Source organism: Mus caroli, unplaced genomic scaffold (genome assembly GCF_978045245.1).
Source record: "Mus caroli unplaced genomic scaffold, Mus_caroli_1 scaffold_14, whole genome shotgun sequence".
Taxonomy (NCBI): domain Eukaryota; kingdom Metazoa; phylum Chordata; class Mammalia; order Rodentia; family Muridae; genus Mus; species Mus caroli.
Window position 1 is genome coordinate 29,307,275 of NW_028227269.1, and position 27,484 is coordinate 29,334,758.

A 27,484-nucleotide genomic window follows, 5' to 3' on the forward strand; every position below is an offset into this window, starting at 1 on the left:
GACTGTATTTCCAGTAAGAAAGATTAAAAACCACAAATATCCAGTCTTCATGCTAGCAAGAGCAAGGTGGCCTCAGCCCAGAGAGACTGGAAGTTGTAATAACCCCCGACCCAGAGCCATTAGAGATCAAATGGAGTTTTCTTTCTGTCCTCTCTGTAGACTTTCTTTCTTTGCCATTTTCATATTGTTTGCACATCAACTGTTTTGAAATGTGAGATTTCACTTCCTTGCCAACTGTTAGACGTGCTGCTAGTAACTGTTAACTGCCAACTGCTAGCAATGTGCTGCTAACACAACTACTAGGTTTTGTCTAGTGGTTGACAACAAACTAGAGTCCCCTGGAAAGAGTGAACCTCCATCAAGGGATTGCCTCATCAGATAGACCCGTAGGCAAGCCTGTGGGGCATTTTCTTGATTGATGGTTGATGTTCAGAGGGCCTAGCTCACTGTGGGAGGTGCCACCTATGGGCAGGTGATCTGAAGAAGGCAAGCTGAATGAGCCACGAGGATCAAGCAGCATGCCTTCATGAACTCTGCTTGAGTTCCTGACCTGACATCCCTCGGTGATAGACTGTGACTTGGAAATGTAAGCCAGATAAACCCTTTCCTTTTCCCAAGTTGGTTTTGGTCAGAACAACAGAGAAGTGAGCTATAGCAATTAGAGAATCAAGAGTATTGTACTCTAATCTACTTAAATGGCTGCCAGAAAAATTCCTCGAACCCTTGGGAATTTAATACCAGACAGAGTTCTGGAGCTTAGAGGACTCTGCCAACCTTGAAAGAGACCTAAAAGTTAGTGGTTAGTAAATGAGTAACTAGTGGTGGGCATCGAAACCTAGTCCCTACCTCTGCCTCAAGCACCTCCCCATAGTCTCAGAGCCTCTCTGGGTGACAAGTATACCTTGCTTATTTGCTATCTGTCTCTTCAAGACTTGTTAGTCTTTGTCCAAAAGGGTACAAGATCCAAACACTCTGCCCTTCTAAAACCTCTGCCTACCCCTTTCCTCCAGCTGAAAGTCTTCATGGGTAAACAAGTTGGCTTTTTAACAGCCTGGAGGGAGGGATGTGTTTCTAATCAGTACATCTTTCTGAGAATTCCAGACAGACTTGACTTTACAGCGTAACAAACCTTTGTGACCTGACACCAAGCCATTCTCAGATGCTGGGTGTCTTGTGTGGGCTGGGAGACTGTCTGCTCTTCAATTCAGCATGACGGCTGGCAAAGAAAGGATTTTGAACTCCACCTAAATGCACTCCTGTCAAGGCAGGTGCAGGAGAGGAGGGACCTGTCTGTCCTGTTCCCGAATTCCAGTCAGTAGAAATGAGGGTTAAGGTGGAGGGCTTATGTATGTGCGCGCTTGCTTGGTAGAAGTGACGTATTGATTCTTCACAGACTGCAAGGGTCTTAAGCACAACTTGCCACAAAAGGACATGCAGTAGTGTACCTTAGGTCTTAAAAAAAATTAATTTGTGTCTTTCTCATAGTTCCATCGCTTTACTTGAAGGAAAACAGATGGTAAATGGTTAAAAAAATGGTTTTATTTATGGTTAAGAAAAATTAAGAGCTGGGATTAAAGGGGAGAAAAAGCAGAAACCTTTCAAGGAAAATGACGGCTTGGCGCAGAGGAGCGCTCACATTCGTTAGAGCCTGTTCTCGCAGAGCAGTGCGTACTGAGTGCTCCACTAAGACTTACAGGTTTCTAGTACAGTAGCTTTCAGAGATTATTCTTAAATATTACTACACTTTGAAATCCCTTTATTCTGTGTGTATGTGTGTCCTCACACGTGTGCCACTGAGTTTGTATGGAGGTCAGAGCATAACCGGAAGGAGCCAGCTTCTATGTGGTACTAGGGTTCAAATGCGGGTATTCAGGGCAGTAGTTTTTGTTGTGGTAGTTGTTGTAATTCTTAAATAATTACTTGTAAATTATTTATTTTAGATTATAATTTATCTCACTTCACTCTTTCCTCCTTCTAAAACCTTCTCACTCTTAACTATGTAGCCTCTTTTTCATTAATTGTAGTTATATTTGTGAATGTGTGTATATGTATACATACACGTGTGTGTGTGTGTGTATGTATGTATGTATGTATCTATGTATGTATGTATATTCCTAAGTGTCTGAGTACAGCCTGCTCAGTCTGTATAATGTTAACTTGTCTGTGTGTTTTCAGGGCTGATCATTTGGTATTGGATAACCAATAAGTGTGTCCTTCCCTGGGGAAGACCAGTTTCTCCTGTTGTCAGCATTCCCTAGTTGCCTGCAGTCCTTTAAAAAGGGAATTCTTAAGTTGTTAATTTTGCTCATTCGATTCTTTGCATTGATATTCAGTTAAGTGCCCATTACATCATAGAAACTATCCTGGAAACAAGGATGATAGCCATCAACTTATATGGCTAGAACTTGCTCAGTTGGCGAAGGAGGATAAAGCCAGTCCTCACTGTGAGGAGGGCGTATGGTCTGCTGACTGTGGAGAAAGGGTGGCCATTCGTAGCTTCTGACTGGGCCCGTGCTGGTTGGTTAACTTCCCAGGTTCACGGGCACTGCATGTGCAGACACAACACCAAAGGCCTGAACTGTGAGCTGTGCATGGATTTCTACCACGATTTGCCATGGAGACCTGCTGAAGGCCGGAACAGCAACGCCTGCAAAAGTAAGTTGTCAGTGGGAGGGCTGCTGGAGGCCGGGGTTCCAGGCTCCGTTTCCTGGGGAGCTGCGGTCTGCAATTGCACTCTTTGCAGAAGGGAGGAGGATTGTGCCGTTCTCCTGGCTGTGTCTGTTCCAGAGCTATAATATGTATGCACTGAAGCCAAGTAAAAAAAATTAGTATGTTTGGCATTGACTCGGGGAAATGGCAACGGGGTGTTCATGACGTTATATCTGCCTTTAAGACAAGAGGACGACAGGGCAACTGAAAGGCAGATACGGTGCCTTTCATGCACTGAAGGCTTGGTCCCCAGCTGGTAGCACTATTGAGAAGTAATTGGGTCCCCAAACAATCACGCGATCAGTGGGGTAGCTCACTGATGGGTTCCTAGATGACTGGTTGACTAGGTTAGGCCCACTTGGAGGAGGTGCTTCTCAGAGGTGGGCCTTTGATGTTGCTTCTTGTTCCCAACCCTTTCTGATTGTTGTTCTGCTTCCTGGCTGCGGTTCCATGCCTTTCTGCCATCACATTGTGCCTTAGCGCAGAGCCAGCAGTGAGAGCTAGCCAGCTGTGGAATCTAACCTCTCAAAACTGTGACCCCAAGGAAGCCCTCCTTGAAGTCATATTCCTCAAGTGTTTTGTCACAGGGAGGGAAGAAGTCTGGCTCATTGTTAAGCTGCCCATGTGTCTGGAGTACAGGATATGTCACCTGCCTGTCACTGTCATCCCCCCCACATCCTGTCATAGTCTTCAAATACGAAACCCCTAAAGGCTTCTCTAGGAATACATCAACCTGCAGAGTAGAGAGGACGTCAATCAATTTCTACCCTGGGCGGGGCCAAAGCTACCTTCAGGGGAGTGGCATCCCTCCTAGCCAAGTAAATCAACATAAAGCAGGAGGGATCCATCAGACCATGGTCACTTGGCTGTGCTGTTTCAGATCTGTGGGAAAGCAGAAGCATCATAGAAGAAGATAGCAGGGTAAAGCAGGGAGACAGAGCTTTCAGAGGTCACCCCAAGGACCTACTCTCTCTAGCCAGACCACACCTCCTACTTCCCACCATCTTCCAGTAAGGCCTTTATGAGTCCATCAGGGGATTAAGCAACCCATGGACCAGGGCCTGCATGATCCCGTCATTTCCCAACCAAGTCTTTTACACATGAACCTCACTCATCCTGATTGGGGATTTTGTCCAAGAGTTTCCCGTTTATGATAACAGCATTTGTTTATTTATTTGGATTTTTGAGACAGGGTTTCTCTGTGTAGCGCTGCCTGTCTGCCCTGGCTGGTTACACTATAGATCACCCTGGCCCCAGACTCAGAGATCTACCAGCATCTGCCTCCCAAGTGCTAGGATAAAGAGTGTGAGTCACCACGGTCCAGCCTAGCAATATCTGATTATCATATAGAGTCCACGTTTTAAAAGTTGCTAACCTGATTTGAGGTCTCGGTCAGGATCAACGAGAAAGGCCAAGCCACACACACACACGCACACGCACACGCACACACACACACGCACACGCTCTGTTCAGTGAGCTTCCTTTCCGCCACATCTGCCCTGCATTGGTAGACAGGTTTTAAATTCTTGTTCTTGACTTTGGTCTTGTCACACAGAATGTAACTGCAACGAACATTCCAGCTCGTGTCACTTTGACATGGCAGTCTTCCTGGCTACTGGCAACGTCAGCGGGGGTGTGTGTGATAACTGTCAGCACAACACCATGGGGCGCAACTGTGAGCAGTGCAAACCGTTCTACTTCCAGCACCCTGAGAGGGACATCCGGGACCCCAATCTCTGTGAACGTACGTCGGGAAGCGCCGCCATTCTTGGGGCTTGTTTTCTTCACTTCTCACGGAGGGTAGTTTGTTGTTAGCATCCTTCTCTTGGAGCACAGGCTCTGAGCAGCGTAGCCTGTGTTGTAGCTAACTGCTGTTTGGGATACTGGGAGGGGCATTTTCTTGCTAGTTGGGTCTTCAGTTCTCTTGCACTGGATTTGGAAGGTAGAAGAGAGCATACGTGTTTGTGCAAAAGACAGCCTAATGTCTGGTGTGTGTAACCTGGACTTGTTCTTCCCAGCATGTACCTGTGACCCAGCTGGTTCTGAGAATGGCGGGATCTGTGACGGGTACACTGATTTTTCTGTGGGTCTCATTGCTGGTCAGTGTCGGTGCAAATTGCATGTGGAGGGAGAGCGCTGTGATGTGTGTAAAGAAGGCTTCTACGACTTAAGTGCTGAAGACCCGTATGGTTGTAAATGTAAGTCTGTGTGGGGAATTCTCTCAGGGATGCAGTTCCCATTGATGCTGCAATTCTAAGGCTAAACCTCAGCTTTGGACTAACTCACTCGGTTGGTGTTTCTTTGCTTCCTTTTGTTTTTTTCATATAGCATGTGCTTGCAATCCTCTGGGAACAATTCCTGGTGGGAATCCTTGTGATTCTGAGACTGGCTACTGCTACTGTAAGCGCCTGGTGACAGGACAGCGCTGTGACCAGTGCCTGGTAGGTAATCCTGATCTCTGCAGATGAGAAGGGAGTGACTCTGACATGTTTGTTTTGTTTTTGAGGTAGGGTCTCAGTATGTAGCCAAGTCTGGCTTTGAACCCACAATCCTCCCGACCCTGCCATCCAGGCCCTTGTATGTGCGTACCACCATACCTGGCAGATAAGGAATGTTTTTCCCATTTTTATTTTTTAACCCATCATTTTTACTTTTACATGTTAATGTTAAAAGACCCAAGGAGAAAAGTCAAAATGAGGGTTTCTAGTGAATCATTTGACAAACCGCAATGAATACTGCTTATGAAGACAAGTGAACAAGTTTGTCTTTTTTTTTTTTTAATTTTTAATGGCATTGCTAACAGCTGGGTAAGGACATGAGTTAGGACTTGTTAGCTTCTAACAGAAACATAGGTCAACTTACACTGTGAAAAGTGTTTCAGAGAGATGTCTCAGGAGCTAGTAAAAATGTAATATTCCTAACCTAGTAGCCTCACTTCTAAGGCTCCTCATGAGATCCTCAGAGAACTGGACAAAGGGGCATTCCTGATAGGCTCATTGCACCCTTATTAATTACGGCAGGAAACTGTAATCGATAGTGGGAAAATGCTTGCCTAAAGTTGGGGATTTCCATACAATGGGATATTCAGTTGTGGAAAATGACATTAATGCAAAGAAGTGTTTACTTCATTGCATTTACAAACAAAACAGACTCGAGGTGTGACTAACACTTTATGTAGGAAAAAATTTCATCAAGACAGACAAAAATCTGGAGGAAGCATACCAATAATACTGGCCATAATTGTTCTTTCTGCCAGAGCCATTTGAATGAGGAAAACTGATCCCCGTATGCTCACTCCGAGCCAGGCAGTCCTTTCTCTCACGTGGCACAAAGCTGAGTTTCTTTAGTAAGAATATTCCTACTCCGGGTCTGTTCCCTTGGTTGGAAGAAATACTTGGGCTAATCCAGGCAGGCTGCAGCTTGTTCTTTGCTGAGTCTCTTGTACAGTCAGAGGAGCCGTCCTTTACACGATTAATCTTCTGATCTGCAGCCGCAGCACTGGGGCTTAAGCAATGATTTGGATGGGTGTCGACCTTGTGACTGTGACCTTGGAGGGGCGTTGAACAATAGGTAAGTGGAACGTCATTTGAACTCTGACCCAGGCGCCAAGAGTTCAGGAAGTCTAAGGTTTTGTAGTCCTTTAAGAAAGTCCGATGCCGGGCGTGGTGGCGCACGCCTTTAATCCCAGCACTCGGGAGGCAGAGGCAGGCGGATTTCTGAGTTCGAGGCCAGCCTGGTCTACAAAGTGAGTGCCAGGACAGCCAGGGCTACACAGAGAAACCCTGTCTCGAAAAACCAAAAAAAAAAAAAAAAAAAAGAAAGTCCGTAAAGTTTGTTCATCTTTGGTTTGAGTACCTGCCAATCATTTTTCTTGATGATTTCCAGGGTCGGTTATAGGCTGGGAGAGTGAGTTTTGAAATCTTATATGTTGGCCCAGAGGTGGCTCAGTGGTTGCAGAGGACCCGATTTGGTTCCCAGCACCCGCATAACTGCCTATAATTCAAGCTCCAGGCTCCAGTGTCCTCTTCTGGCCTCCATGAGACCTGCACTCATATGTGCACGCACACACCTAGACACAACACACATATACATAACTAAAAACCTCAAAAAAGGATGATTTATTTATGTATTTATTTGCTGTGAACCATATTTAATAGAACTATGGAAATAGCATGAAGGTATGTTGATGTTAGAAATGTGGCATAAGTTTACATTTGAAGGTAGAATTAAGAAAGGCCCATGCAATAAAAGCAGAATATAATCAAATTAGCAACAAGTGTTTATTGATAGTCTCTGTTTCTTGTGATAGGACCAGTGGGTTTTTTTGGGGTTTTTTGTTTTTTGGAAGTTAAGTTCTATGTGTCATTTGCTTATTGTTTCATATCTTGTTTTTTTTTTAAATCTAGGAAATTTGTCTTGTTTTTTGTTTTGTTTTGTTTTGTTTTTAAATAACCCTGTTAGTCAGTTTTGTAGTTTTATTTCTACATATCTCTTAACGTATGGAAGCCATGCATGGCCACAGTTTACAGAAGAATGGTTTGGACAGTTCACAGAGCTGTAAACGGAAATGCAAACACATTTATTTCCTGTTCTCTTTTCCACGTTTCTCCTAGAAGCGCCACTATGAGCAGCTTCCTGTTGCTCCCTCAAACTTACTAGTAGAGTGGAGTATGCCTGTTGAAAATTAGTGTTGTTTTCTTCTCATTGGCTTTTGAATGTTAGGCTTTATCTGTTGTTGTTGTTGTTTTTTTTTCTTTTTCTTTTTTTCCGTGTGTATGTTGTGTGTATACATGTTTGTGGCAACCTGAGGTTTGACACCAGGAGTCTTCCATGAGCACTCTCCCACTCCATCTCCTGAGACGTATACTCCCAGTCAAACCCAGAGCTCACCTACATGGCTAGTGCCCTTAGCCAGCTTGCCCGGGATCCCCTGTCTCCCACTCAGGAGGCGAGGATCCCAGGTAGGTTGCCAAACACTGACATAGGTTCTGGAGATGCAAATTCATGTCCTCTTGCACAGGACGGAGCCCTGTGCTTCTGTTTTAATAGACAATTTCAAAGAGAAAACCAGCCTGTGATTTTCTACTTGCCTTTATTTTCATTGTGTCCACAAGTGTGCACACATGTGAAGGTCGGAAGACAATTGAGTGAGTTGAGTCTCTGACTCCAGTGTGGTGCTCAGGTCATCAGACAGGGTGGCATGTCCTTTAACCTATGGGACGATCATAGGTTAAACATGTTATCAGAAACTTGCAACGTTTCCATTTGTAAAACCTTTGTCTTACACTCATCCACATCTCTGTTTGCAATAGTGTTCGTATCTGTCAGGTGGGGAAACACTTGGTAATTTCCATCTTCCCTTTTTAAATGTGCTTCAGTGAAGCTCTCTGAAGACATGCCTTGATGAGTTATCAGTGACGAAACTGCTGAGCCGAACAGCATCCATGGTTTCATTTTCAGAGAGTGTCATATTATTCCAGACAGATTAAAGCAGCTGATTTCCCTTCTGTCTGTCAGAGAAGCACTGGCCCCCTGGCCCTAGCCTCCGCTAGTAGCAGCAATTGTTTTTCATTAATTTAATAGATGGAAAATAGATTCTCATTTGGTTGTGAGGATCTTTTCTTTTCTTTTTTTTTTTTTTTCTTTATAACTTAAATCGGTTCACAAGGTTTACACATTATTTTTAGTTCTTGAAATATGCTAGTGTTCTTGGAATTGATAAAACGTGTGAATCACTATGGAAATATATAATATGTGTTTAGCTGGTTGTTCTATGTCGTGGGAGTTGAGTTAACCACAGTTGAGTCCAAAAAGAACTCTGGTCTCTGTCACTGGATTAAACTCAACATCTGGCGGGGAGAGTGTGACTGCAGAGACAGATGTTTCCCTGTCGCCTCAGTCTTCCCTTAGAGAACTGCAACCTTTGTGTGCTCAAAAAACTTGACTCTCTGACAAGTTCATCTCCAACCTCATTGTCTGCTAGGAAAGCCTGAGACATGAGATCTCAAGAAGGTGTTCTCTGTGGCCTCTTTATTTGGGTTTGTTGTTTCAGAGTATACTGGGGATGCAGTATGGCCTATGGCCTCTAGAGTACTCTTTTCTTAGAAACTCCTGAGGGGAAGCAGCTGAGATGATTCGATTCCATAGCTGCAGGGAAGGAAGGCTCTGGTCCACCAGTGTGCAGTCCTGTCTCCTCCACTCACAGCTGTCAGCCCAAGTCCTTCCTGAACAGATAGAAGTGGCCACCATAATTCAGGAATGCCTGGTGTTCCTTTATCCTTCATGGTTTCTGTTTCCTTGCTTTTTTCTCTATTGCACATACACTTCTGGTCTTGGTCTTCACTCTGGCCCATCTCAAACACCAGAGTATGTTCATCAAAAAACTCTTAGTGAGGCCTTTAAAGCAGGTGGTCCCCTGAGCTAGCAAGAGTGTCGAGACTCACTGTTCTATTGGGGCAGGGTTGGGGGTGGGGTTCCGCCTTTATAGATAGATACCTTCCAGCTCCGCAGCCCTATGAAGTCCTGTGGCAGTCACTTTCAGGGTTCCTCCAAGAGGAGTTTTGAAGGAGTTGCTTAGGCTTGTCCCTTAAACTCTGCACATACGTGTGTAGGTCAGAAGATAAGAGGGCAGCCTTCAGTATGCTATGTCTCCCTCCACCATTAAGATCCCAGAAACGGATTTCAGATCAACAGGCACTCTACCCACTGGTCCATATGGCCAGCCGCCCCTCTCCCTTTTCTGTGGACACATAATCATACTGAATAAAGGTTGAGCGAGAGAACTTGAGAAGCAAAAGGATTTTAAGATGTAGTAACTATGTATATACTTCTTAGGTGAAGCATCTCTATGACTCAAACACCCTCAGGGTTACTTTAGCTAGGGGCAGAATCAAGTAAAAGAGGCTTTAAAACATCAGCTAGCCAAGTAGGATTTGAGTTGTACAGTAAAGACTTAGTCGTCCATGGCTAGTAAGTAATGTTGACAAATAACCTGAATTTTTAACTATTTTCAGAACTAAGATCTAATTGTTTTAAGTGATAGAACCAAAGCCAGGTTAATGAATTTTTGTCCAGACTGTTTGCTTTAATGAGTGAATAAGCATTAATGGCAGTGGTTGCTAGACAAACAGAACTTTAGAATATCTCTGTAACATCCTTCCAAATGTTCTAGGTTAAATGTTGGCCCTTGGGTCAGCCCTGGGCATCTGGCCTGTGGCCTGCTATGTCTTGGCAAGAGCTCAGAGCTATAGCTTCCGTCCTCCGTTGTGTCTTAGAAGGTGTATACTACTTTAAGCTCTTAACCTTCTCCTGATGTTCTTTTACATTTATTTATATTGCTTCGTGTCTCCCGTGGCACCAGCTCTGTGAGGCGTGCGGACGCTCCATCAGCAGGGGTGTGTGTGTGTGTGTGTGTGTGTGTTTGCTGAAATTTACCAACTGTGAAGCTAGAGCAGAGGTTACTAGATACTTCCTCAGCTCACTAAATAACTGCCATTTATCTAGCCTTTTGTTAGTTGCTATGAGGGATGGACACTAAGAGGTTTAGGGTAGCCTACCTTCCCGTTAGGAAGCATAGTTGCAGTGGAGGTGACACTACCCAGAAGAATGGGTAGTGTGGTCTCCCAGGTGAACCAGCTCTTGTTTGGAATCAATCGTGAAGGAGATGAAGGTGTTAAATACAGCTGTTGGCTCTTAACGAATGTTGTATTTAATACTTTAAAAGTTTTCATTGTTAATAGAGAAAAGCTGGACTTGAACTCTTCCTGTGCATTCATTTGTAACTGAAAGCAATTATGTTTCCATTAGAACTTTTAAATGTCTGCGTTTGTGAGAAATCTGTGCTAAATAATCTTAGCCTTGACCTATTGGGAACCCGAGAGGCTGTATTAGTTTTTGATTGCTGCCAGAACAAATAGCCACACTTTAGTGGCTGAAGACAACATAGATTATTTTGCGGCTGGGTGAGGCAGCTGTCTCTAGATTACGGGCACAAGAGGGTGTACTGCACTGCTTTTGAAGGACAATAGGGGCGAAGGTTTCCTGCTTATTCAGGTTTCGGGTGGTTTCCTTAAAGTTGCAGAGTGATCCTATTTTCTGCTGGATGTAACAGAAAGGCAAGGCTGTTCCCAGTCTCTAAAGGCATCCACATTCCATGATTCACAACCCCCTTCAAGCTCTTTCCTCAAAGCCATGACACCATAGCTTTCTAACCCACTTCTCTGAGCCCATGTAGCTGGACTGAGTCCACCTAGATAATCCATGACCGTGTCACATCTATTTCAGGCTTCCTGCCCTTCATCATATCTGCAACGTGCTTTTTTGCCAGCAGGTCCCTGGGAGGATAAACGTGGCTCAGAGCCTTCATTTTGTCTTATGTCATCTTTGTTACTGAGTCAACAAATAGACTCTATTTAGGTTACAGGAAAACTTGTCGTGGGAGTGTGAAAAACCATATAGTGTTTCTGACAGGTGATGTTTGTTTGTTTGTTTGTTTGTTTTAATATAGATTAGTAAAGAATTTGGATTTGGGAATGAGTTTTGAAAGCAGAATAAGGTTGATGGCCTTTTAGCTGGGAGGAAAAGGGTAAAGGTGGGGATTGGTGGGCCAGAGGGTAAAGGCTAAGGAGTGGGGAAGGGTGGGTCAGAGGGTAAAGGTTAAGGGGGTGGGAATGGGGGGTCAGAGAGTAAAAGTTAAGGGTCAAATTGTTCTACTTCTTTGCTCTCATTCACATCTTTCCCTTGCACATGAGAACCGTCGTCCTCCAAGCTTCAGGGCCACATATCTAGGAAGCCTCCCTTAATCTTCTCCATCAGACACCCAGAGTGCTTTGCTCCTGGCTACATCTTGTCTTAGTTAATTGCTTCATTGCTTCTCTTCCCAATTAAATTCTAAGTTGAGGAGTGAGACATTCCTCGCCGCTCCACCCCATATTATTTACCCATAAATAATGGCCTCACCCAGTGAACGCAGGGGTTGATTTAGAAGCAAATTAGAATGGAGTCAGAGCATGGGGCACCCATGCCAGCACACAGTTAGTTTCCAGGGACAATATTTGTTCAGTAAATATTTGCTGAAGAGTATGGGGAGTGTGGCTCGTCTGAAAGCACAGGGCCGTGCCAGGAAGACTAGCAGCTGTTCTACAGAGCATGGGCTGTGGAGCTGCAGCAAGCCAGGCAGACGCATCGTCCCCGGCATGACTAGGTGCAGAGAAACACTCGTGGGGCCTGCGGAGGCAGGGCCATGGGGAGGCGGGCTGTGTAGTGATTGATGGTTAGCACGGGAGAGCTAGGTGTAGGAAGATTTAGAATATGGTGATATTGTGGCCTAAGAGAGGAGGCTGCTAAGTGCAGGCACATCTTGAGATAAGACTTACATGTTTGGATTGAGAAAGAAGTGTTATCTCACACCACGAGAAAGGATTTAAGATTTGAGTGTTTAAGAAAGAAGGAGAAGGTGGTGCAAGTGAGGGAAGGAGCCGAGGCTGGAATTGCAGAAGTGGAATTTTAGCAGTTGGGCTCCTGAGCTGTAAGGATGAAGAACATCTGTGCAGAGACAGAGACAGCCTGGGGAGGCTCCGGAAACAGGAGTGTGGAATTGAAGCTCTGCTCGTCAGTAGCGGTGATTCCACTCTGTCACGAGTCTTGTGATCGACCACAGAGCTGCGAGAAGCAAGGTCTTTCTAGATCTTTCCTTGCAATCGTGTCTTCCTGGAATCGTTGTTCATTTAGAATTGTGCAGCCCAGAAACAGCCTCGTCTGTTCTCATTGCTTTTTTTTTTTTCTGATGAGAGTGGGAGCTAATTGCCTTTGGTGGTTCATGCGGTTCCTTGGGACACATCTGCAGCAGAGGAAGAGGGTCCATATGTATGCTGCAGTGTCTGGTGACTGGATTTCTGAAGAGTTGGTGGTGGCCAGAAGTGCTGGATCCTAATTAGAACAGGCTTTCCTTTCCTGGGAACTGGTTCTGTGGCTTTAAGAACTCCTAGTCCTTCGGGGTAATGACTTGTGGTGCAAGGGAGGGTGTCCACTGGCTGGTGACAGCTGGGTGAGATGTTTCAAGCAAGCTAGGGCCTGTTCGTTTGCTGGAGCTGCAGCTTGCCTGGGGCTTGAGGTCCTCTAGACTTTGGAGTGGGCTTAAGTAAGGCTATAAATCACATCTTGACTTTTACTGCAGTGGAAATGGATGCCTGAAGCCAGGTGTGGGATTCGGTCTGAAATCCCAGCAGTTAGGCTGAGGTAGGAAGATGATGGTGACTTCCAGACCAGCATGAACTATTTACTGAGACTCCCATCTTAAGGAAAATAAAACCAACAAGAGGATGCCTGTCTTTGGGTTTCACCTGACTTATAAAATACTAGTGTGGAAAGAATCAAAGAAATATAGAAAAAAAAAACAACGAAACAAAAAAAAGAAATATAGCAACGGAAAACATAAATACATCAGTTTATACAGATAAATTTATTATCTAAAATAATGATATATTGTAAGAATTTATCTACCTTAATCTCTATTTTTTTCTAACTTTCCTTCCTTCATTTGTCCACCCACTGGGCATACTCCCTGCACAGAGCACTAGGCTTGGGTGGATGTGGGCAGTTAGGGGTGAAAGCCCAGCCCCAGCCCTGATTTTTCCAGTCCAGCTGCTGGTTAGAGATCTGCTAATGATTAAGATAAGGGAGAGAAAAAGCACCCGGGTTTTATATGCAAGTAAGGAAGAATCACATTCTCAGAGCGAGTGGTAGGAGGAAACTAAGCCTTCTAGAAGTTGGTCTAGGCTCCGAGTAGGACCAGAAGGCTCAGTGCCTTCACTATAGGGAAGTGGCAGGCTTCGTTGTAAATAGTAAGCCTACAGAAGTAAGGCAGTGGCACGCAGAGAAAGCTTGAATTGTGCTGGGCACTGGAGGTCGGGAAATAAATACCACAGCAGGAAAGTTGAATCTGTAGACACTCTGCTAGGATAGAAAGGTCATCCAGGCTAAAGAGACAGCCCGAGCCAAGGGAGGAGTCACAGTCACTACTGCATTGAAAGTTGCAAGCCCTGCAGCTTGGTTGGTGAGGTCTGGGTTGACAAGGGCGAGATTTGAAGGTATAGCCCACCTGTGCAGTGTGTCAGGAAATTACATCCTTGGTGCCTCCTAGGAAGGCAGTGAGGGGTAGACGTGTGAAGGAGTTGTATTGAGGTTTGGTATTTGACAAGAATACCAATTAGAAAACTGGCCTTTGCTGACCGAGAGAACATAGCATGTCCAGTGGAGGGGAGGAACGCAGAAGTTGGTTCTTGGTGACTCAGTGTGGGGTGGGATGTCATCAGCCCAGTGGAGAACACAGGAGGGAGGGAGACCTCTTTGGATCCATTGTTCTAAGGAACTGCTGAGTCCAAGATGTCCATCAGGGAGTTGGGTATTCCGATCCGAGGTCACAAAAGGAATTGTAATTAAAAGCAGAAGTGGGCCTAGAAAGATGTCTGGGTGGTTAATAGCCCTGGCTGCTCTTCTAGAGGAGCTGGGTTCAGTTCCCACATGGCAGCTCACAGCTGTCTAAACTGCAGTCTCAGGGAATCCAATGCTCTCTGCTGGCCTTCTCCAGGACCGGGAATGCATGTGGTACGAACATACATGCAGGTAGAACATATGCATAAGATAAAGGAACAACAACAACAAAAAAGCAAAACAGCGTTTAAGATTCCAAAGCAAACAGTTTTGCAGTGTCTGCAGAAAGTGTTGACGTGGTGTAGCCGGAGCCTAAGGGAAGAGGGGAGAGTGAAAGTCCAGGCCGCAGAACACTCAGGATGATGTGTTAGTCAAATTTGGGATTTGCTTACAGATATTATTTTCCCCTGCATACCTTATTGTTTGAATGAAATATGAAAATATTGGCCCATGACAAGCCTAATAGTAAACACAGAAGGACTTATAGTGGGTTCGTCTGTGCCTACCGTAAGCCCTGATGAGCGCTTGCCTCCTCCTCAGCTGCTCCGAGGACTCCGGCCAGTGCTCCTGCCTGCCCCACATGATTGGGCGGCAGTGTAACGAGGTGGAGTCCGGTTACTACTTCACCACCCTGGACCACTACATCTACGAAGCCGAGGAAGCCAATCTGGGGCCTGTAAGTAGGGGAGCTTCCGGCAGCTTGGTGGAGAAGCACTTTGGGGGGGGGGAGGGCAGGCTGTCAGGGGATGCGCGTGCTTCATAAAGATGTCACTTAAGTGTTCTTTAGATCTTGTCAGCACAGAAATAAGGGTGAAGACATGCTGTGGTATTTAAATGTGAGTTGATCTGAAATTCACAAGGAGACTTTGGAGAGTTCTCTAATAAGCTTTTGGTTGGTGTGTCTATAAGAATAAGAATTTTCTATTCTTCTCTCTATTTGTGCTCCAGAGTAATTGTAGATCTGACATCCTTTAGACCCAGATATACTTTGCTTACCACCCAAAACTTTACTGATGTTAATGTATGTCTGGTCCTTACGCTTAACTGAAGCACAGCTGCCGTGGAGACTTTTTCCCCACATGACATGTTGACCTGATCATCCTCACAGCATGACTTCTGACTTGCAATAAGGAAGAAAGAAACTGCCAGAACTCTTAAAGACCTAGGCTGCCATCCCCTGATACTCTGTGTAGTCACCAGTTCCTGGGCTTGTTCGCAGGGAGTGCCTCTTGGTGAGGACTTGGTGGTGGCCATCTTTGTAGATGACCAGACACTGGTTCTATATAGTAACTGTGAATATTCTACCAGACTGAACTTATCATTAGGGAGGACTCACCAGCATATCACACTGCTTTTGTGTACTTGGCAAGAGGTAGGAGGAGAAAGAAGGGACTGCCCAGGACACTGCACTAGATGCTGGAGTATCTTACCACCTCCAGACATGCTCAGAAGCCAGTGCGGTTTTTCCCCTTTGTTTAGCCACTGGTATGTCATGGAAGGTACATCCCAGACTTTCGGCTTCCATCTCCAATGTTCCAAGATGACTCCAACAACAAATGTAAAAGCAAACCAATTACTTGTGTTTGTGAGAGGAAAGACTAACAAACCTAAAGACTTACTATCTTCAGGGAGTTTGCAGCTAGGAGACAGAAAGTAGGCATGGTTTTGAATCTTTAGACTTCGGCTGTGAGGTGTAGGTGAATTCCATTCCATACAAAGAATAACGAGTGTCCTCTTGTCCCCCAGGGAGTCGTTGTGGTGGAAAGGCAGTACATTCAGGACCGCATTCCTTCCTGGACAGGACCTGGCTTCGTCCGGGTGCCTGAAGGGGCTTATTTGGAGTTTTTCATTGACAACATACCGTATTCCATGGAGTATGAAATCCTGATTCGCTATGAGCCACAGGTGAAGAAAGCCATCAATATGCCTCATGGTTGGGGGGTGGGGGGGAGATTCAAGGGATTGTAACTAGAAAAACACTACTTCTGATAGCTTCTAGAACATTCTGTGAAGACAAGTTTGCATTGAAATAGATAACAGCCACTGTTTTCTCTAACCTCCTCCATGCAACTTTTTGAATCCAGCTTCTCATTCCACAGTCTCCTGTTAGGCCCTTAACCTGGCTGCTGAGTTAAGGAGGTAATGATGATGTATCAAAAGCTTTCCTCCCCCTGAGACATCGCTGCCCAATGACTATTCCCCCTAGTGTAGTAAAAGGCCAAAGGTGACATTATAACAGAAAAAAGTGGCACTGGGAGAGTCATGTACAGGGCTCGGGGCCAGAGCTTCTAGAATATTCCCTAAAGACCCAGATGCAGGGCAGGAGTGGGAATTCCCGATCTAGGCTTATTATGATGAGTGGGAATTTTTGTTAACTGGTTTTTGTTTAGTTTTGTGTTTTTCTTGAGAGACAGGGTCTTGCTTTGTAGCTGAGGCTAACCTTGAACTCAAATCCTGCCTCATTCTCTTGAGTGCTGGGATTAGAGATGTATACGAAGCTCAATAGCCCCCAAGGAGATTTTTGATCAACGGATCCAAAGGGAAGAAAGGAGATGTGAAGAGGGGTTTGCTGAGAATCACTCTTAGTGCCAGATACAGGAAATGGCCAGAGCTGCTCTTGGAGAAAGGACCAGGATCAGAAAAGGCTGTCTTGAGCAGGAAGTGGTCCTTACGTGAGCTTCACCGGGAGGAAGCTGGTGTTAGGTCCGCAGCTGGGTAGTAACAGAGGAAGCATAAGGGACAGAAGGAAAGCAAACTGTCTGTTTTCTAATGAAACTCAGTCACTGTGGAGAGGTCTTCCCAGTTGGACTGGCTGCAGTGGGCTAGCCCAGATACTCCTTTTAATTCTTTGTTTCCTGTTCTAGCTGCCAGACCACTGGGAGAAAGCTGTCATCACTGTACAGCGGCCGGGGAAGATTCCAGCCAGCAGCCGATGTGGTAACACGGTTCCCGATGATGACAACCAGGTGGTGTCCTTGTCACCGGGTTCAAGGTCAGTCGATGGGGTCTTAGAGACTGAGTCACTGGCTATGGAAGGCCCTCTGTTGGACGATCACCATAAGCTCTTGTTTTTTTTCTTCCTGTTGCTATTCTTGGGAGCTTAAACTTTGCTTTTTTTCCTTGTGTTTCTCCCTTGTCTGGGGGCAGATATGTTGTCCTCCCTCGCCCCGTGTGCTTTGAGAAGGGAATGAACTACACGGTGAGGTTGGAGCTGCCCCAGTATACGGCATCGGGCAGTGACGTGGAGAGCCCTTACACATTCATCGACTCGGTGAGTACCAGGCTCCTGTCAATCAGAGAGCCTAGTAGGAAGTGCCCAGCTGCCACCCCAGTATTGTGTGGAGGGACAGAGCTGGGCAGGGAGGCAGAATGGGCCCTCTCTGCCTCTAGAGCTTCTTTGTGTATAGCAATAGGGTGAAAGTTCAGATCCCATTTCCTGGTGAAAATCCTTGACCAGAACCCACCAGTCCTTGAATGTGAAAACCTACCAATTCCTGAGCATAAAAATCCTACCAATCCTCACCATGGAAATCTCTACCCTGGAAAACTCTCCCCTCCAAGTCCCTATATAAGCCTGTCTCCTACCCAGTTACCTGCTGCTTCTCCCCATAGCAGAGGCAGCCACCTTTTGGCTCCCACAGTACATCTCTTGAGTGAGGTACATTCTGCAGTATGACATTGGCTCCCAGCTGCCAGGATACCTTTTCCTTTAGAACTGTAATACCTCTCTATCAGAGACCCCTTTCCTTCAGAGTTGTGAAAAGCTTCCTCTGGGTAGCCTTTCCCTCTCAGAGCTAGAACACTTACAATAGGGTTCTACCTTTCTGGGTAGGTTGTGTTCAAACCACTTCCCCACAAATCGGTGAACCTCTTCAGCAACAGTTGTTTCAACTCCCCCCCAAGCAGTATGAAATCTGTCTCAGTATTTTCTGGGCAGAGTATTTATGACTGGGAAGGGTTCTCTAAGTCAGGAGTGTCATTAGCTTCTCTTCCCAGTGCAGAAGGCTGTTGTATGGTTTTGGCATGGGCACATCCATGGGGTCATTGTGTTATTCTCGTTCACTCGTAGCTTGTTCTCATGCCCTACTGTAAATCGCTGGACATCTTCACTGTTGGCGGCTCAGGCGACGGGGAGGTCACCAATAGTGCCTGGGAAACCTTCCAACGCTACAGGTGTCTGGAGAACAGCCGGAGTGTGGTAAAAACACCTATGACGGATGTCTGCAGAAACATTATCTTCAGCATCTCTGCCTTGATTCACCAGACGGGCCTTGGTAGGTATTGCTTGAGCCACTGCAGAGGCTACAGTTAGAGCGTAGTTACAGGGCCAGTGTTTCTGGCACCAGGAGGTACAGTGGGGTATACACCTGTATTTCCTGGGAGGCAGGTTGACGGACGTGAGATCTTAACCAAGTTTGTCTTTATTATTATAAATGTTTTAGTTGGCCTTTTAATCTCAGTACCCAAGACAGAGGCAGGCAGATATCCATGAGTTTAAAACCAGCCTGGGTCTGTATAACAAGTTCCATCCAGGACTTTATAGTAGATAGAACTTTGTTGTGAAAAATAAAATAACATGGAATCCACATTAAAGAAATTCACAAAGAGGGAAACGTGATGTGGTTTAGCATACACGCTGTTCTTGTAGAGGTCCCAAGTTCCATTCCCAGCACCCACTCCGGGTAGCTCACAGTCACCTGTAACTCCATTTCCCAGGCATCCAGCAGCCCTGCCTCCAGCAGCCCTGCCTCCATGGGCCCTAAACTCATGGTATTCTTAGCCATACCAACATACACATAATTAAAAATAATAAATCTTAAGTGTACACGTGAGAGGTGTTGTGTTTTATAAAAAGATAAGAGGGAAGGAATATGTTTAGTGTAGGTGCAGTAAGGTGTTGGGGAAGAGGGTGGCTCTGCCGTCCGTGCGAGGGCATCCCTTCCCTCTGAGGGATCAGCCACGTGATGGCATAGTATAGAATAGAGTTTATTCAGTGAATGGGAAAAGGGGAGTTGAGGTGGTAGAGACAGAGAAAGGCAGAGAGAGCGAGAGTAGAGGAGTAGAGGCTGGCCATGAGCGTGTGGAGAAGGGGGTGGGGGATGGAGAGAGAAGGGGAGCAGGAGCACGAGGTCAGAGCGAGAGAGAGAGAGAGAGAGAGAGAGAGAGAGAGAGAGAGAGAGAGAGAGAGGGAGGGAGGGAGGAGGGGGCGAGCAGCCTCTTTTACAGTGAGTCAGGCACACCTTGCTGTTGCCAGGTAACTGTGAGGCGAAGCCTCGACTAAATGCCAACAAGAGGTAACCAGACACACTGTATGAGGATGTAGCCTGTCTGTAGGCTATGAACATTGAGGACTGAGAGTCAGGGAAGCATCAGCTAATGGAAACTTTTCTCTAGGAAAGATCAGACCAGCTTCAAAGGTCACAGGAGTTTAATGTCATCAGAGAGTTGAGTTCTGGAGCTAAGGGGAGAAAACTGTAATGACTTCCTGCCTAGAAAAGTGCTTTGATCTGCCAGGGCAGCTGGTTTGTTCTCTCCCAGTCAGCACAGGGGTGATGTGTTTAAACCGAACTTTTCTGAGCCAGAGTAGAACAAGGGTCAGGGCGTGTTGAGGGAGAGACAGGGCCAGTTGCATTGAGGGACGGTGTTCTGCTCCTGCAGTCAGCCTAACTGCTCTCTTCCCTGCAGCTTGTGAATGTGACCCTCAGGGATCTCTGAGTTCCGTGTGTGACCCCAACGGTGGCCAGTGCCAGTGCCGTCCTAATGTGGTTGGAAGAACCTGCAACAGGTGTGCCCCGGGCACCTTTGGCTTTGGCCCCAACGGATGCAAACGTAGGTGTTATCGGAGACTTTGTAATGAATTCCGGTGATGGTCCCCGGGGGATTCCCTGGCTTTCAAAAGCAGAATTCTGCTCCGAACCGGATGGCATGAGCCCTGAGGCACAGTGAATGTGGCTGGGCACAGGTGAAGGCACGTCTGTCTAGCTCATGAGTTTTTGTGTGCTTTGTCTGCAGCTTGTGACTGCCATCTGCAAGGGTCTGCCAGTGCCTTCTGTGACGCGATCACTGGCCAGTGCCACTGTTTCCAGGGCATCTATGCTCGGCAATGTGACCGATGTCTCCCTGGGTATTGGGGCTTTCCCAGCTGCCAGCCCTGCCAGTGTAATGGCCATGCTCTAGACTGTGACACAGTGACAGGGGAGTGTCTGAGCTGTCAGGACTACACCACAGGCCACAACTGCGAAAGGTATGTGGGCACCACCTCGGCAAAGTCAAGATAATAGAGTAGGCATGGTGACTTGTGGGCAGAGGCAAGAGTATTGGGAGTTTGAGGCTATCCTAAGCTACATAATAAGGACTTGTCTCAGAAAGAGAAAAAAAAAAAGAGAATGACATCATCTTTGGCTAAGTAAACATTATCCTAGAAACCACAGAATTAATCTCCTGAAGACTCCAAATAGCGCTTTCATTTTTGACTACCCAGCATTTTCTAAAAGCTTACTCATTTATCCAGTACGTATGTGCATACCTGGTTGTGCCAAGCACTGCTTTGATGCTAGAGATTCAGCAAAGCACAGCCACCTACTGTCTGCCCTTTGGGAGTTGCCCTGCAATCCAGCCTTGGACCCAGGAAACCCCCACACTGGTGCTTTCTGGCTTGGATGAGAGTTGAGAAATCTTCTTGTCAAGTTTGGGTTAAAGCAGAAACCTCATCCAAGTTGGACTAGTCACGTTAAAAATGGCTTTGTTATTGAAAACATTATATGCACCCAGTTTCCTGGAGACATAAATTGTGCAAAGTAATGCAGGTCTCCTGTTGGCAAATGTTAATTTAATAATTACCATGGATACTAAACACCACCCTAGGTAGATTTTAAGACAAGGACGTGGGGTGTCCCTTCAGTGATGCAAGCAGTTTCTCTCAGTTCATTTGTAACATGTGAAAGTGCGTGCTGCCTTACATTGTCCGTTACAGACTGAGAAAGACTTACTAGGGCCTGCTTTATGGGGTAAGAGTTATTACCTGCCCAAAATAAAGATAAATAAATACCCTCTCCCTCAAAAAACTGGATGTGATATATTTGAAAGCTTCTAATATCTAACTTCTCTGCCCAGGTTTGGAACTCAGGGGTCACATCTGTAAAGAGCATTCCTATCAGCTGTGTTGGGTAAAAGCTAGATAGCAGCATGGCTTAAACTTGTGGCCATGAACTTGCTAACATAGTGTATCTCCTCTACTTCCCTCATTTATCATACTCATAAACAGGCTAAGGAGAATAAGCCATGTAAACAGAAACCGATGTCCTTAAGGCAAAGAGAACGTAAAGTCAGAGGCCCAGGGCAGGTAGTCAGGCTGTAGTACAGTGAGGTCCACGTGGAAAGTTACTTCTCTGAGGGACAGTCAAGGAGAGCGTCACACTAATTCAGGGGTGTCACCCTAAATGCATGGACTTGCAAGCATCTCCCACATCAGCCAACATCAGCATCACCAGGAATCTTGCTTGTCACAAGATTTGGTAGAGGAACCCAGCAAACCTGTTGAAACAAGTCTTTTGTGGGATTCTAACTAGAAGTTAAGAATGGTGGTTGTTCATGAAGAATCAGGTCCTCAAGCAGAAGAGAGTTTCTGAGCCTTTTCTTATGACTGGGCCATGGCTCATTGTGTCCTACACCCATGGCAGGTGCCTGGCTGGCTACTACGGTGATCCCATCATTGGGTCAGGAGACCACTGTCGCCCTTGCCCTTGTCCTGATGGTCCTGACAGTGGACGCCAGTTTGCCAGGAGCTGTTATCAAGACCCCGTCACTCTCCAGCTTGCGTGTGTTTGTGATCCTGGGTACATTGGTAAGTCATGCGCTTAAGAAGCAAAGAGGCAGGAGACAATGTGTCTTTGAGTTCACGGTTAGTGAGAGAAAGATGAAGAGCAAACCAGTTAAATTCACATAAGACTTAAGGGATTCACGACGATCTTGCCCTTTACCTGGTAGCACGTGGGGGCAGAGTCGGCCCTTGGATATAGAAGATAATGGAGTTAAAGCAACAGGATCACCAGCATTTGAACACATGACTCTCCTTAGGAATAATTTCTCACTTTTAAATACAAGTAAAATTAATTTCCTTTTAAATTTTTTCTTCTTATAACCTGACCTCTAGCAAATGTCTGGGAGCTATGAGGTGGCCCTGCGCTAGGCTAAAGAAAAGATCATATGGAGAATTGCCAAGAACAGGAAGGGTCATAGCTGAACACATCCTACCATGTATACTCCGTTATCTGAAGTCAGCCATTTGTGTGTGTGTGTGCGTGTGGGTGGGTGGGAGTGGGAGGGTCCTTTATTCTAGCCATGAAGCCGCTGATCGACTGCTAGATTGGCTTATGCACAGCTCGAGAAATACTTCATGCATGTATGTGATTTTAGGGTTTCTTAGGAAACTGGCTCAGCCCTGAGGAGCTCAGTTTCCTGGCTGTTCCCAAAGGATTCTTCCGTTTGTGTCTAATGCTTGGGTTAGGATTCTAACACCCAACTACACATACATGATCACATCTCTGTTTAGCTCCTAGCCTACTCCACCCAATATGACTAGAAGCTAAGGGTCTCCCACCCATTGGGCTGCAGCCTCTAAGGCTGCTATAGCAGTGTCGGGGAGCACAGAACACTTTTCTCTCACAGCGAGAAGCTGTCCCTCCTCACTGAGATCACAGACACAGGACTTAAAGGAGTGAGTCAGTACTTGGTTGCCCCAGGACTGAAATGCAGCGGACTATCTGAACATTTTGCTTGGTTTTATCTTCCCGTAGGCTCCAGATGTGATGACTGTGCCTCTGGATTTTTTGGCAATCCCTCAGACTTTGGGGGTTCATGTCAACCATGTCAGTGCCACCACAACATTGACACTACCGATCCAGAAGCCTGTGACAAGGAGACGGGACGATGCCTCAAGTGCCTGTACCACACGGAAGGGGACCATTGCCAGCTCTGCCAGTATGGGTACTACGGCGATGCTCTTCGGCAAGACTGTAGAAGTAAGACGCACACTACGGCGGTTCTCACCCCATCCCCCACCCCCTCCTCCTCTTATCAGGATTTTGTTGTTGGAGTGCTTATTTCACAGGGAGAAACCCTTGTTCAATGAGGCAAAATGACACATTCAACAGATGAAAGATGAGACTGAATTTTTTTTTTTTTAATCTCTAAATCCTCATTCTCTGAGCAAGACAAGTCTCAAGATGTGGCTCTGTGCCAGGGGAAATTGTGCCTGTCATCAAGATGAATGCCAGGCAATAGAGGGCATGGAGATGTGTTCTTCCCACGTGCTTGCCAACTGGGGGGTTCTTTAGACCTGGATTCCCACTGTGGGTGGCTTCGCCTCTCTCCTCAGGCAGAGACAGAAATAACAATGGTAAAAGCTTTCTTCCAGACCTTATTACCTCTGTCTTATCAGGAGATCAGCCAGGCTTTCTGGCTGCAAAGCCCACAGGCCTCTGTTTTTATTTATAAACGTGTGGAATGTTGGGGACTCGCAGGACTGGATTCCTTAAAGTCTTTTTAGCTGATAGAGTTTCTGGCTCCTGCTTCTGACATGATGCTGTGGCTGCTTCCTGCTAGGAGTTTAAAAATCACTGGATGTCTCAGTTTGCATTGGTGCGGTTTTATAATTTCCAGTTAAATTTTTAAATGACTCCCATTTGAGTCTGTGTGTCATGAAAACACACAAGCAAGCAAAGTCGGCCATAGCTTGTGCGAACATGTCCGCTGTCCGGGAAGTGCCAGATGCACAATGTGTATCATGAGAACTTCTAAAGGATGGTAATTTTAGTTTAGTTTTTTTTTTTTTTTTTAATTTTCATTTTTTTCTTGCATGTCAACATTGAGATTTAGGGAAGGAAAGGTCTTGGCTGTTTAGATGGAGCTAACCTCTGCGTGTTGTGTATTCGTGATGTGACCAGACTTGAATTTGATGATGCTGTTCTATTTCAGAGTGTGTCTGCAATTACCTGGGCACGGTGAAGGAACATTGTAATGGCTCTGACTGCCACTGTGACAAAGCCACTGGTCAGTGCTCGTGCCTTCCCAATGTGATCGGGCAGAACTGTGACCGGTGTGCGCCCAACACCTGGCAGCTGGCTAGCGGGACTGGCTGCGGGCCCTGCGATTGCAATGCTGCGCATTCCTTTGGGCCATCCTGCAACGAGGTGAGGGGCTGTGGCCAGGGGATGCCTCTGAGAGGCTCAGGTACAGCTAGCCCATCAGGTGACTCTGTTCCATTTGGAGGAAGGCCAGAGTGTAGACTGGCTGTTAGTCCTTGCTTGTCCTTCTTGGCTAAGGCAATACTGTTGTGCACAGAACCGTCATTTAACCCATTCATAGCATTTCAATACAGTGTCCAGCCATGGATGCAGACTCAAATGTCATTTCTTTCCCTATTTTGACCCCCAAATCAAATAGCTCTTATAGTCGCTCAGCTTGAAAGAAACTACATAGCCGCCGGGCGTGGTTGCCCACGCCTTTAATCCCAGCACTTGGGAGGCAGAGGCAGGCAGATTTCTGAGTTCGAAGCCAGCCTGGTCTACAAAGTGAGTTCCAGGACAGCCAGGGCTATACAGAGAAACCCTTTCTCAAAACCTCCTCCACCTCCCCCCCTCCCCCCAAAACAAGAAAGCAACTACATAGCCATTCTCAGGATTGCTGACCCAGGCTAACTTGCCCAGAGTGAGATAAGCCAGGGGTGGTGTAGGATTGATGTCAATCTCTGAAACTAAGGTTGAAGATGCAGAGATGCTACTGTGCCAGAGAATATTCCAAGCCCCTTGTAAGAGAACAGCTAGGAGGTGCTGGTGTGGCACCCTCCCCCGTCTACCCCCGTCTACATCACAGGCATCCAGGTTCCACTTCTGCCATGTAACTGGGTTGGGGCAAGTTACAACTGGCTTCTCCACGGAGACCTCCTGACAGGTCTGTGTTTGGACTGCAGTTCACAGGACAGTGCCAGTGCATGCCGGGCTTTGGAGGCCGAACCTGCAGCGAGTGCCAGGAGCTCTTCTGGGGAGACCCTGATGTGGAATGCCGAGGTGAGGCCAGGCTCCATACTGATGCTTTGGTTGGGTGGGCCTTAGGTCCACAGGGCTTTGGGTAGACTCTATAAAGTGTAGTCAAAATGACATCACACATTCGTGCTTTTTTTTTGAGAGGTGTGGCCAGAACTTTTAATCTAGCCTTGTGGATAAATGTGTGTACTAAACAGAGGATGTGCTCAATTCTTCAGCCCCACACCAAGGAGGCATTTGTCTTGGCACACAAACAGGCAGGGGCATGTGCACATCCTCTAGTGTACACAGACACTTTTGTTTGTTTGTTTTTGAGACAGGGTTTCTCTGTGTAGCCCTGGCTGTCCTGGAGCCCACTTTGTAGACCAGGCTGGCCTCAAACTCAGAAATCTGCCTGCCTCTACCTCCCAAGTGCTGGGAAACGGACACTTTTTATAGTCATTGTCAGCAAAGTGGAGCTATGTGGTCATGCCAGCCAATTGATTGTTTCTTTCTCTGAACGATGTACTGTGGGCGGCTTCCTTGATCATACATGTACAGATACGGTCATACATGTACAGATACAATTCCTCGTTAAGTTCAGCCTGTTACACAACTCAAGCAGACTCTGACAACAGGGTGCTAATACAGTGTTTACACCAGAGACTTGGGGTGGGGATGTGTTACAGAGCCTTGAGTTAAGTAGATATGGTTGGGGTTCCAAGTCTTAACTTTTGATGCGATTTAAACCCAGATTCTCATTTAGTCTGAGAGAAAGGGGACTTTTTGTAATATTTCTGCTGGGTGTGCCTGTAAATGCTAACACGTAGGAGTCTGAAGCAGAAAAGGCAGAAGTTCTGGGCCAGGCTGGTCAACATAGCAAGAGCCTCTCTTAAAAAGCAAAAGCAAACAAACAGCCCAACTACTAAACCCCATGAGCTAATTTTTATACTGTTACCGATGCTTTCACCAGGCAACTGATTTTATAAGCTGCTTAAACTATCTCCCATCCATCTCTCCCTTTTTCTTCCCTATTTTTAAGCATATCTTTGGGTAAACATTTCCTATGGTTCCTTACATTCTCCTTGGTATGTTTTTCTTGTAAGTCCTTGTTTAACTCAAAATATAAGAATAGCCTTTTCCTCTCTTGGCTATAATAACAAGAAATAAGAGGTCTCCAGTCTGTCGCTAGCTCATTCAGCAGCCGACAGAAGCTGGAGCCTTAGCAGCAGGAGAGGGAAATGGTGGCTGGGACCTGAACAAATTAAATTGCTTCTGCTTTTGATTTTTTCAGTGAGGCTTCGCAGGGGTTTGAATGGACATCTTAGGTCACCGTCTGTTTCACACAGGGATGATGTATTACACCCATCAATAAGTGCATTTCCAGTGATAGTTCTTGAATCCAGATGTGGTTTCCTAGGAAGGTTCGACTTTCCACTTCCATTAGAAGGGCCTGAAAGTTGTAGAACCAGCCACTTTAATGTGTCACCGGACGTACCTGCCCAGCCTCCTGTTCCCTGTGTATTTCCTTTTCCCCTTTAAGATAACCAGACTCATAAAGAAACTAGAAAGGTCATTATGCTGGGGTGGTCCCAGTGGCTACAGTGCACCAGGAAGGCAGACAAATGGAGTGATCCATGGCAGAGAGTGGGCTTATGGGGCCAGCTGCCTGATTTCAATTCATGTGGAGCCTCCGCATTAGGAGAAGAGAGTCCTGGCTCTTTTGCCTGCATGCACCTCTCTCAATATGGTTTTCATCTTCCTACTTCTCTAGTTCTGCATGGATATACACATCTTATACATGTATAGTTTTCAATATAATACACATAGAGTTTGCTTCTACAAGTTTGATCTCAGATCTTTCCACAATTTCACCCTGAGATTCCCACTCCTTCAGCCCAACATTAAAAAGTTTTCAAAGACTGATAGGACCTGAATGTAGAGATTCTATCTCTCCTTGCTTCCTCCTAAACCATACCATCCTTCCACCCTCTTTTTCAGATGTTTCCTGAAGTATTAAGGTGTAGGGTAAAAGTCCTTGATCTGCCTGTCTACATTTGGCAGTTTGGTTATAAAATGTCACACTTTCTTTAACATTAAGTTCTATACGGTTTCTCCTCAGTCTCTGAGACTAGACAGGGAAGGGGAGGGGGCTAGGAATTTGTAGAAGGGAGAACTTAGCTTGACCACCATGATGGCTTGGCTACTGCTAGACCTTAGTGTCCAGGAGCTGGAAAGTGTGTTCTAAAGAGCATAGGCCCCATTCAGGCAGGCCTTTAAACAAGAATCTGTTAGGCCCCCAATGCTGTTGAGACTCTGTGAAA

At 46.1% G+C, this 27,484-nt stretch overlaps 1 protein-coding gene across 3 annotated transcripts in view; it reads left to right on the plus strand.

Annotated features, from left to right (window-relative positions):
• The window catches only part of Lamb1 (laminin subunit beta 1), a 67,062-nt gene that overhangs the window by 19,065 nt on the left and 20,513 nt on the right, over positions 1–27,484 (plus strand). For all 3 annotated transcript variants that reach the window (XM_029484614.1, XM_021179111.2, XM_021179110.3), the window contains 16 exons: positions 2,535–2,655; positions 4,265–4,453; positions 4,728–4,907; positions 5,038–5,150; positions 6,200–6,279; positions 14,680–14,815; positions 15,886–16,044; positions 17,004–17,131; positions 17,287–17,410; positions 18,209–18,413; positions 19,825–19,968; positions 20,152–20,383; positions 21,819–21,982; positions 22,935–23,159; positions 24,115–24,329; positions 25,109–25,205. In XM_029484614.1, the coding sequence (XP_029340474.1) occupies positions 2,535–2,655; positions 4,265–4,453; positions 4,728–4,907; positions 5,038–5,150; positions 6,200–6,279; positions 14,680–14,815; positions 15,886–16,044; positions 17,004–17,131; positions 17,287–17,410; positions 18,209–18,413; positions 19,825–19,968; positions 20,152–20,383; positions 21,819–21,982; positions 22,935–23,159; positions 24,115–24,329; positions 25,109–25,205 (2,512 nt within the window). The remainder of the gene's footprint in view (positions 1–2,534; positions 2,656–4,264; positions 4,454–4,727; positions 4,908–5,037; positions 5,151–6,199; positions 6,280–14,679; positions 14,816–15,885; positions 16,045–17,003; positions 17,132–17,286; positions 17,411–18,208; positions 18,414–19,824; positions 19,969–20,151; positions 20,384–21,818; positions 21,983–22,934; positions 23,160–24,114; positions 24,330–25,108; positions 25,206–27,484) is intronic.